Source organism: Triturus cristatus, chromosome 10 (assembly GCF_964204655.1).
Source record: "Triturus cristatus chromosome 10, aTriCri1.1, whole genome shotgun sequence".
Classification (NCBI taxonomy): domain Eukaryota; kingdom Metazoa; phylum Chordata; class Amphibia; order Caudata; family Salamandridae; genus Triturus; species Triturus cristatus.
The window spans coordinates 413,871,046-413,883,097 of NC_140593.1; the positions used below are offsets into that span (position 1 = coordinate 413,871,046).

General features: G+C 41.9%; 1 protein-coding gene across 1 annotated transcript in view; it reads left to right on the forward strand.

Annotated features, from left to right (window-relative positions):
- Positions 1 to 12,052, forward strand: part of PDSS1 (decaprenyl diphosphate synthase subunit 1) — a 321,226-nt gene that overhangs the window by 50,263 nt on the left and 258,911 nt on the right. Inside the window, exons 2-3 of the mRNA XM_085631745.1 lie at positions 4,648 to 4,709; positions 9,790 to 9,922. Of these exons, the coding sequence (XP_085487871.1) occupies positions 4,648 to 4,709; positions 9,790 to 9,922 (195 nt within the window). The remainder of the gene's footprint in view (positions 1 to 4,647; positions 4,710 to 9,789; positions 9,923 to 12,052) is intronic.

A 12,052-nucleotide genomic window follows, 5' to 3' on the forward strand; every position in this document is an offset into this window, starting at 1 on the left:
GAGCTGCATGCACCTTACAGTGGTTTTTCATTGTGTAGCTATTAAAAAAACAATTTGTATGGCGACATATGTAGAGTGAAAAATGAGAATCAAGGAAGCCCATGCATTTCTGAAATGGGCACAGGATATGAAGTTTAGGAGCGGTGCTTATTTGAAGATCTCTGAATTTGTGGGTACCCATATTAGCATCTACGTCCGAGGGCATATTTCAGAACGTCTTCCTTATTATACACTGGTTTATATTTGGAATACCCAAATGCAGCAAAATCCAATTGGGAATTATACTTGTTCTGCTCTTCTATTTTATCCCAAGTCTCCCAATAAAAATGGTACCTCACTTGTGTGAGTAGGCCTAGTGCTTGGGACAGGAAACGGTGCAAAACACAACATGGATATATCCCATTTTTCCACTCAAAATTGACCCCTTTTTGAAAAGTGGGTAGCTGTGGATTTTAGGCCCTAAGTAAGCAGACACCAAGGGAAACCTAGAAAACCTGCAATTTTTTAAAAACTAAACCATGGGTGTGTGACTTGCATGGCTGTCCCAAGGTTTTTTTTTTAAATTTAGAAGCCCTTGCAAACGTCAAACTTAGGTTAAAAAAATATATTTTCCTCACATTTGTGACGGAAAGTTCTAGAATCTGCGGGGAGCCACAAAGTTCCTACCACCCTGATTTTGCACACGTGACTCGATTAAAAAAAGGTACCCAACCTCGGTGGGTGGGCCAAGAGACCACAACACAAAAAGGCTTAAAGTGCTACATGAAGAGATCAGCCACCCATTGAAATCTACCAACCGCAGACATTTTTGAAAACTATGCAAAAGAAACAATTTATGGACGGAATGCTGGACAATGCAAACATTCACCTCCAGTCACAAGGATCTGGGTTTAATCCATCATTTTGCTCGGCACACTACCCCAGTTTGGACCCAGCCATATGCAAATCCGTCTTGACCCTGTTCCTTGTGGAAACAGTCCAACCCGAACTGCCGAGTCGGGTCCTCCCTGGACCTGAAACGAGCATCCCGGGACCAGTTTCAGGGCATCACCCTTTATCAGCCAGACTAGCTTGAATCCAGGTGTGTAGTGAGCACGGGACCCACGTTTGGCCATACCCTTCCCAATTAGGGCGACATATGCAAAAAACAATCGATGGAATGCTGGACAGTGCAAACATTCACCCCCAGTCACAAGGATCTGGGTTTAATCCATCATTCTTTTACTCACCAAACCACCCCAGTTTAGACCCAGCCATACGCAAATCAGTCTTGCTACTGGAGTCAAGCTATCCTGGCTGATGAGGGGTGAATCCCCGAAACCAGTCCTAGGAAGCTTGTTTCCAGTCCAGGGAGGACCTGGCCTGGCAGTTCGGACTGGACTGTTCCCATCGGGCACAGGGTCGAGACTGATTTGCATATGGCTGGGTTCAAACTGGAATGGCATGGGGAGCAAAAAACCGATGGATTTAGGCCCAGATCTCTGTACTGGGGTGAATGTATGACATTTGTCTGCATTCTGTCCAGCAATTGTTCTGTTTGCATTTTTGAAAACTAGACCACCATGGGATTCCAGGGTGGTGTGCTTTGTGATCCCATGAGGTTTTCTTAACCACACTGCCCTGGAAACCTCAAACTTTGCCTAAAGTCACTCATTTTCCATACATTTCTGTGATGGAAACTTCAGGAATCCAAAAAATTCCTGCTAGCCAACCAGGGACATCTTAAGGATGTTGGGGGGCCCTGGGCCAAATGTATTTTGGGGGGCCCTGTGCGGAACACTTGCCCTCTTGGGCCAGGTCACTGACTGGCACACTACTCCAGATTCTAAATGTGTTCACATCAATATTCTGGGATAGTGATGTGTGTTTTCAATACTGTAACAGCAGCAACTCACTAATATTACTGAAAATAATCTCTGTGACACCTCCTCATTTCTAATATGTGAGGTCCTGTTTCGATCTAAAAGAAACTTGTTTTATGGATGTTGCATGAAACATGAACACATTTCTCTGCACAATGTCTGTAATACTCACACATAACCCACATTATGTTTTTTTTTAAATGGAAAACGATATTTAAAACAATCTGTTTAAGAATAATTAAAGGTCATCCAGGCAAGACTCTGCAGAACAGAGCTGGCTGCAGAACAGAGCTGGCTCTATCAGGGGGCCCCTTAAAAGTCTGGGGCCCTGGGCCAGAGCCTACTTTGCCCATGCATTAAAACGTTTCTGACTTGCACTTGAGTGGCCCGTCAAGTTTACACCCCATGGCGTCCAGCGTCTCATCCGGAGCCTGCAGCGCTTTCTCCGGGCCACCGACATTTACCTCCCGGCAAGGCCTGTCCCTCAAACCCCCCCCCCCCCCCCATTACCACACCTTCGAGGGGGAGGGCTGGACACCACAGGAAAGGTCGCCTTCAGGCCCCACACCACTGTAGTGTTCTTTCCTGGCACACGCAGGCCTCCCAGGCTAGGCCCCAGGCCGGATCACCATGAGGGCCTCCCGTCAGCCAGGGAGCACCCAGCAAGCCACTGCAGTTTTCGGAGTCGTTTATAAGCTCCCTGAGCCCCTGTGGGCACCAAGCGCCACTCTGGGCCCGCAGCAGAGGTGTTTGTGTGGTGATGGCATGATGGTTGGCTCCAGATCATAGATCGGGACACAGAGCAGTCTCCGCTCACATCTGCCCTCTTCCCGCAGTCGTCCACGCCTCCATACAGTTTCTTGCATGTGCTGGATGTGTGGTATCACCAGATAATGCACGACCCTCTAAACTGATCAATAATGTAGAACTCTTTATGGTAAAAAAACAAAACTATTTTTCCTTTAAGTACTGTTTGATTATGTACTAGTTTCATCTGTGGTCAAGTACCAGACCTGTATTGTTTGTGTTCTTTTGTAAAGTTTCTAAAACTCGATAAAACTCATGTAATTAAAAAACAGTACCTTCCATGTGACATAATTCACTTTATTTAATGCTCTGGCAGACCCAGTGTGTTTTTTTATGAAGGATATCAATGTCACAAGTATCTTGTTAAGTGCGGTACATGACTTTACTATGTTGTTTGCCTACAGACTGCTAGACTCCGTTGGGTCACTGGAATGTACAAAAGTTGTGACTGTTTGAATTCGCTTCCCCCTGAGCTCATAATGGCAGGCTAGCTCCTGTGTTGCCCGGAAAACATCACTGCCTTTGAATTCTTCTTGGGCCAGTGATCTGCTTTGACTCTGGCAACAAGCAGTAATGGATTGGAAACCTAGAGCTTGAGAAGCACTGTATAACAAGTAAGATGCTGAAATTAATTGCTTTAAAACTACAGAGGATCATCACTTTAGTAGAATTAGTCAGTGACTACATACGAGTTGAGAGCAGCCCGCAGTATCAGGCAGGTCAAGTATGCTAATTAACATAGGGATGGGTTATTAGCTGAGCCAATAAGATGGCAAAATGCCCATGTTGAGACCGCTTTACCATGGGCCTTCAGAAAATTATACCTTGACAATGTTCCCCCACTGTAGTTTCCATCATACTTATTTGCTCATTTGATCCCCGTTCTAATCCGGCTAGTAGCCAAGCATCTGTGAACAGAACTGCTGTAGTGTTTAGAAAGGAGTTACTGAAGGCAGAGTTTCAGAAACTGGCTAGAGGCGAATCAATTTGTAGAAAAGAGGCCAGCTAGAAAAAAAGTTAACATACAGAAAGATAAAAACAGGGTTGAAGGAGTAGATGCTTGCCAAGGCTGTGGAGCAAAAAAAGGTAGAATTAGTGCAAAGGTAACTCCTGTGAGTGCTGTACAGAAGAGTACTACGTCCGCACAACCACATATCTCCAACGAGACACTTCAGTGGCTAATGTTGTCACCTAGGTCAGTAGGTTCGAAATGGCTTTAGCAGCTTCTAATGTGAATAATGCAGTGAGTGGTGCCTCTACAGAGCAGATTACCAACAGGGAATATCAAAGCTTTGTTAAAGTTGAATTACCGCAACAGTACCGAGTCTGAATGTAAGAAGCCTGTTGTGATTAGTAGACTTGGGCTGAGCCTATCTCAATGGTACAAGTGCTAAGAAGACGACGAATATGAACTGGAAACATTTATGCATGAAATTCATAGACGTTTGAATTGGTATGTGAAAGAGAAAATTGACACACACTTTTGAGCAAATGTTTAATCTCTTATTAGAACCATGTGTGAATATTTGTCCAGTAGTTTCCAGGCACTGTTTGGCTGATTCATAGATCACTGGTCTCAAGGGACTAGCAGCATGTGCTGACAAATGGGCAGTGAACCAGGGAGGCCAAACACTGGAAATGAATGCCACCGAATATAGGAAGGTGCAGGAATTACCGACCATGGTGCTGGGTGATGTTTTGGGATTCATCTCATTTTTATTAAGTATCAAAATTGCATTGTTTTAGCAAGAAGACAGTGAGGCATTTGGGCACTTGATTTCTTACAATTGCAAGCCAAGAGTTGAAATTTGAGCAGTAAGTGGAGGGGAAATACATTTCTAAAATGTCTTACCACTGAAGATATCTTCTTTCTTTAAATGCAATACTTTGTATTCAACAAAAAAATGTAATTTCAGCTGCAATTGTGACACTTGTGAAATTTTTAAATTAAACTTTAAATATATTTTTCCATTTGCAGACCTTGAGTTTTCCTTCACGTTCAACATTCATACTTACGAAACATTATACCTCACTGTTGCGGTAAGTTGCCCATGCTTAGTCTTGTATAACCTCTGTTATTGTCCACCCAAGTGATAGTTGAATAGCTTTTTCGTTATCTTATGATAACCAGATCTTAGAATGCCAAGGCTTCCTCTTGTGAAATTAAATACCTGTTCCCAAACCTAGATGTTCGAGTAAACATTACTCAAATGAAACTTAGATTCTTATTGATCTGCTAGTAGAAAATACTAACTGTAGTGTCAATGGGAGGAGATTGGCTTTTTATCCCTGTCCATAGGATTGTGTTCATGCAATAGGTATTTATTTGATGGTTATATAGCAGAGTTGAGTAAGGACACAAAGTCCATCTTGTTCAGCCTGTGGTCTCTAATAACTCATTCAGCCCTTTCTGAAAACTTTAGCTGAAGTCCCAAATATTGCCTCTTTAGGGGGCCCATTTTATAGACTAGCGGTTTGCACTATCGTGCATCCTTTCCTACTTAAGTGGATGAAAGGATTTCCTTCCAGCTTTGCTGCATGTTTTTTTCCTGCTTATTGTTGAAGTGGTCTTCTGCTAGGTGTAACAAGATTATAGGCCCAGTTTAAATAATATTTAAATACTGTTATACCTATATCAACAGTGTGCAATGATTTGTGATTTTTTTTTTTACCTGCTTCACAAAAACTGGGCATAAAGGTGCATTGATTCTGGATTTTAGAAGTTACACATGTAAGTGTATGGCATTCTCATACATGTCTGCATATGTCTGGCTTCCACAACCCTGTATGTAAGGAATCCCTACATACGTGCAGCTAGAGAAAAAAACCAAATTAAATGCAACTTTTCATTCGGTTTGTTTCTTCAGGTGAAAAAAATCTTTGTGCACAGATTTACCTTCTCTCACACATCCTTGCAAACAAGTATTTATATGCTCTTTGACACACTTCTGCAAAGCTGTGTATGTCAATACTACACATGACTTTTCCTTGCTGCCTTTACTACACAGATGCTTTTACCACGTATGCCTTTATCATGCGTGTTAAGTGTTAGGTGTCTGTATGTATGTCTGTTCGTGTGTATGTATGTATGTATGTATATATATATATATATATATATATATATATATATATATATACACATACATGTTCCACAATGCACCAAAGCATTACATGCACTCCTTTCCAAAGAAATCACGATCTCGGGGCTTTAAAGTGGTTTATTATACAAAAACCAAGCCACACATGCCCATGGGCATGTGTGGCTTGGTTTTTGTATAATAAACCTCTTTAAAGCCCCGAGATCGTGATTTCTTTGGAAAGGAGTGCATGTAATGCTTTGGTGCATTGTGGAACTGTATTGAGTAACCGGGAGCCTTGGACCCTGAGATTGCACCGCGGTACGAGTGTCCCGGTAACCTCTGAGGATGTGGTTCGTCATATATATATATATATATATATATATATATATATATATATATATATATATATATTAAATAAAATGCCCATTGTCTAAAATGACCCTTGCCAAACTTTACACCTACCCACTCCTGAACCCTAGAACTACCCCTACCACCCGTTGCCACTGGCCACCACAAGCTTTGTCACTCTGTTATTAAATGCTTAAAACAATGCAGGCCTTTCTTAGCCTATTGCTAAGAAAAACATAATCACCTGGTTGAGCACCTTCCCGCTAATTGGAATTTGTCATGTCTTTGAATAATGTGGTGCTTAGTTTTCGAAGTTTACCTAACATCCCATATGATGAAAGAACAGAGATATTGGGAAGAAAAAGATTAACTGAAAGAAAAGCAGTTCAGTGCTAATTAATGTGTTGGAGCAAATGGTCACGTAATCTGTTAAAAAGGGATTACTCCCTAGATTTTGTTGTTGCTCTGCCTAGATTGTTAGGTCTCGCTGAGCCAGCGCATGCGCTGCACTGCGAGAAATTTAGTGTGTGGGTTTTCAAAGTGCTGCCACAGGCTTTTGGTGACCTAGCACTTGCGTTCACGCGAGCAGCCGCCATCTGTCTTTCATCGCGATCACTTTCGCGGGCCACGCTGCCGTGTCACTTTCACGGCCGCGAGGCCAATGCTATCAGCTCACTGGTGAGCGACATAACGCGGCCCAGCCTGAGAACATCTCTCGCATGATGTGACCACATGGGTGGGTTGAAGAAATCCTATTAAGGCAGCTATTACTTTTGATTCGCCAGTCAACACACTGCAGACAAGGCCCAAATCCCCTTTGACAAGCCTCGCCCATTCCACAGCCATCACTGCACCTCTTTCCAGGGTTTAGCAAACAAAGGCTGGTCGAGTTCCACTTTTTGTGAAGCATTTAAAAAGCACGTTGTTACCGGTGCTTTATGTCAGAGTGGATGACATACTGTCCTCGTTCAGTGTATGCAAAGCGGCAGTGGTTAGCAACAAACATGTAGACACACCACACAACACACACCCCATACCCCACACACCACACACCCCACACCACACACACCGCTTTTAAGGACAGGCCTTCTCCATTCCCCACTTTAGGGTGTTAAATGACGGCCGTAAACTCATTAACCCTCATTTCCTAATGAGGCCTGTTGCCTAAACTGACAGTGAACACAGCTATCCATCAGCAGAATCGCACAGTCGCCTGTGTTTTACAACTGTAGAGTTCTTGTCCAGCAAGAACTTAGGAGACACTACATTTCTGGGACAAACACGACGACTTTGAAAGAGGGGGGGTGGAGCAAGGGGGCCTGGCTTGGCTCGGACAGCCAAATCGGCAGTTAGCCATCAAACAAAAGATGTATATCTGGCAATAAAGGTAATGAGACTGGTGCAAATCGGCGCTAAGTGTTCTTTTGGGATCTACCTTCCAATGCAACCCCACATTGCTTTGGAAAGTTGCCCTAAAGTAACACAAAGCAGCGTCTGTACTACTTTGCGTCGGGGGGAATTTACATGGAAGGTACAAGAGTATACAGAGAATATGCAGAGGGACCAGGGGACTATAAGCACTGCCTTCACCGAAGTGGGGCACGTCTCATGGCCCTATCACAAACAAGACCATTAGAGATTTAAACAAGCATTGGCATAGCCAATAGGTCTCGCTTTTGGGACCTTATAAGTATTTAGTTTTGCAGCACAATATCCCGGGTGCAACAACATCACTTGTTGCATGGCTAAACCGTGTACCTTATAAGTGTTTAGCCATGCAACAGTTGATGTTGTTCCACCAAGGATATTGTGTTGAAGTTATCCAGCACAATATCCTTGGTGCAACAACATCAACTGTTGCATGGCTAAACACTTATAAGGTCCCAAAGGCGAGACCTATTGGCTATGCCAATGCTTGTTTTTGTTTGAGGCAAGAAAATGATATACTTTTTGTCATTTTGTAAAAAAAAAAAGTAGCAACGACCGAGCACATTAAGGTACAGACCCAAAAGATCACGTAAACCTCAAATGTGAGGAATTAAGAATGCAAGCGTGTTCCAAAGGAGGACTTTTTTTGTTATCTGTAAACATAGTAAGAGGTGAATCTTCTGCATAACAATTGAAAAGAACAATGGATCTTCTCTGTTTCATTGGAAGGGTAAAGGTATGCAAAAGGCAGGTAAATTTCATTGTGACGATTACTGCAGAACTTGATAACGATTGGTCCCTGTGGGTGCATCCTACCTAACTTGCTTTGAAGCGCTAGCAGAGCCGGGTCATCCAAAAACGCCACATCATTTTAATGTGCCGACTCACTTCATATTTCCATATCATAGGGCTTTTTTAAAATCATTTTTTCCCTTTAGTTTACCACTGAAGAAGCCAATCTCTCCTTTATTATTTAAAAAAAATAAAATTAATGCTGCTTCCTCTGATCTTCCAATGTAAATCGAAAAATAAATCTACCAAAAGGGTTACGGATTTTTCACACATCCAAAAAGACCAAAATGTTAAATATTTTGTAACTTTTTATAGTGCTTTACTTTCTCCGTTCTGCAATTTCGTTGGTTAATTTCACTTTTAAATACAACTTCCAGCTGTGATACATACTGTGCTTATTTTGAGCTGGTGGTTGCCTAAGGTGAGGGGGGCAGGAGGGGGGGCGCGGCCCCTATTTTCACACCCCTCACTTATGTTTCCCGTATCAGATATTTACTGAGTGCAAGCGAGGGAAAACAATTCAGAAAGACGGAGGAATTAAGACTGCAAAACAGTTGCATACAGAAGGCAGGAACCCGCAAGCGGGAGAAAAAGGGGCAGAAAGTGTCAGGTAGTTGATCAAAGACTGTCGGTCTTGGTATTCAGTGCTCCAACGTTTAAGTGCAGCAGCTGGCATCTGAGCAGAGCTTCAGGCACCGGTACACTCTGTCACAAATTAAGAACTGATTAATTATCAATGTTTCATCAATGGTATGAATAGGCGGCCCCCTGCAGTCTGATGCCCAGTGATAGTTCTATACATTTATCAATTATAAAGTTGCTTGTCATCAGGAGACCAATTACTATTGTCTTATCTACATGTATGATTTGTGACCTTTTGTTATTAGTCCACATTCATGTATATGCCTCATATTCAGGTATGGCCTCTCGGTGCCAAACTGGTTTGACACCGTCTCCTTGGTTTCAAGGTTATCCTTTCAGACTGGAGTTTATCGTGCACATGAACCTTCACAATTTAAACTAACTGGGGACGTCTTATACATTTGTGGACTCGGTAGTGAACTGTAAAAACAGCCTTACCTCCAGATTTCGTAAGAAAAAAATAATTGGAGATGTGCAAAAGATCCTAAGATATTAAAAAGGGAAGTAAAAAAGATCAAACACCCTTTGACAATGAGGCTTTGTGGTATTTTGTTTGTGTGTTTTGTATCAATGCTATCAGCTGACAGAAAATATTAGCAGAATACTTTTCAGCTTTCTCCATGCAGACAACCTCGTGTCTGGTTTACGCTTTGAACATTGTGTCACGGTTCCTGAGCCATCAAACCCAAAGTCATATTCTGTTTGCTTTGAGCAAAAAAGAAGAATGATAGTGGGCATTATGTATTAATTTGTGATATAGCGCGCTTTTCTAGCTTCAACTTCCTTCTACTTTTATAAGTCTAAGCCTTATAATCGTGTTTGTTTGACAGCACTCCAGTGAGGTGGCATCACTCAACAAAAAGAGCTTGCTGCCACAGTAAAACGCACAGTGAAGAAAAGTACACGGACCCTTTCAAACTTGGACGCAGAGACTTAATGAATTTGTATGAGGATATCAAAAAGGTGAGTTGTTTGAAACACATTGGAAATCTCATCTTTGAATTCTGATGTAACGTTTACGGATTATATGATGCCGCTACTTTTGAAACCATCTATCGCCAGCTATTTCTGCTTATTCCCTAAAGGCTCCGTACATTAAAAAGTCGTTTATGAGTTAAATGTTTACATTCTCGGGCTGTTTATCTTTTTTTTAGTTGAAGTTATGATGTATTTCACTAGAAATTTATTTTGTGATTGAAAGGGAAATCATTTACATTGTAAAAGCAGGCAGCAGTATGCATCACTAGTGTATGACTATAACATAAAGAAATGGGTGTATTAAATTGGCACAGTTCACTGAGCTAAGCTTGCATACCTGTGTGTTAACCACACTTTCAGGATACTATTTCACTCCTGTGCTGTACTATTTTTGATTACTGTTTCCCCTCTGATCTTCGTTTGTCTTCTTCAGTAGTCTACAGCTGGTATTTAATAGATAAATGGCGTGTGGCATTTTGTGCTGATGACATATTTTCTGAAGCCAGCTGTGATTTTGTTTGAAATGAATAACCCCAAGTGCCAGACTGTATCATGATACTTTTCCCTCTAACAATAGTTCCCTGGTGTCGCAAATGGTGCCATGTGACTTCAACAACTCTGCCCTCACAAGATGTGATAACCTCAGAGTACATAAGTCATCAGTTCTGCAGTTGTTGTACTGGCGTTAGTTTGTCTTTTTCTGTGCCTATTGGGGCATATTCAGGAGTTCAGCTTGTTACTTAACCAACAACATTCCTCAGCTTTTCCACAGCGGCTAGTTCCAGTGTCTCCTCTAAAAACTGAAGAGTTAAAATCTTGTGTCAGATATCGCAAGATGTCTTTGTCTGACACACAAGACATATGTATGCAATGTCTTTGCTCCAAGCATAACCCCGTGGCCTGAGACTTCCGTTCATTGATGCTTCTTAAGGTCATCGAGAAAGAGGAGTCCAGGCTATTTTTTGGTCTAGGCCCGCAGGGACGTGTCAAAGCAGTTCAGTTGAGTTAAGTGCCCCAAAAGGAAACAAGCCCTGGTAAGGTCTTCCCACAAAAAATGTGCCTTAAAAAGGATGGATGAACGGACCATGATCAATTGGCCTGAAGAATGGTTTAGTCAACGACTGGTTGGACACTTTTTAGATTCAAAACTAAAGGTTCTGCAAACATTATGGCTTGATCTTGCACAAAGCGTTCACACTTTTTTTTTTTATGCAACAGCTAAGCATCTGATATGGAAGTACCTTTTGATGGCGAGTAGCTGTTGGTCAAGTAGATCAACCCGTCCCTGGAATGCCTCAAGCATTATGCATGCTCACTCAGCCTAGCTTCTCTGGCAGATCAATATCACCAACAGTCCTTACCTGCAAAGCAGACCAGTCATAAGGATTGGCACTACTAAGAGGTGTGAAATACCACCTGGCATCACTGAATGGGAAGCGTGCAGCATAAACGTAAGGAACAATAAGAACAAAGCAATCCATACAAAACTAATCAAAACTCACTAATAAAAATCCACTTATCTCAGCTGCTAACAAACTAGAAAGAAATTTAAGTAGTAGTTCTCTTCCAGGGGATCCTCATCAATAGTCATAAGCACTGAATATTTCCGCCCATGTGCGGGGTCCCCGGAAATAATACAAATTATATATGAAAAACATATATATAATTTTTTCTTGTATCCATGCAGCCCCCATCTAGGAGGCTAAACAATGCAATAACAAACAGCTTTTGCAAACACATAATATATGTATAAAAACACAGGAGGGCAAGTACCACTTGAACTCTGTTTTTAATGAGTAAACCTCATGAAAAAACTGCAAAAAAAAGCAGATATTGTTAGCCTACAGGCTGCATTGTAAACCAATACCATAGAAAATAAAAGCATTTTCACACAAAACTGGCACTTTGCCTTTAAGGCAGCCATGACCTCTAGCTTCCCATCATGCCTCAGGGGTGACAATTAGGTCAGTTGTTCTTTCTGGCTCCTTCAGACAGGACCCTGGATTCACAGCTCTTCCTTTTTTGACTTTTCTGTAAAAAATGGTCTAATTTTTTGTGGATTTTTTGATTTCACTCGACGTCTTTTAGCCTTAGAGTAAAGGTTAAACCTTTTTG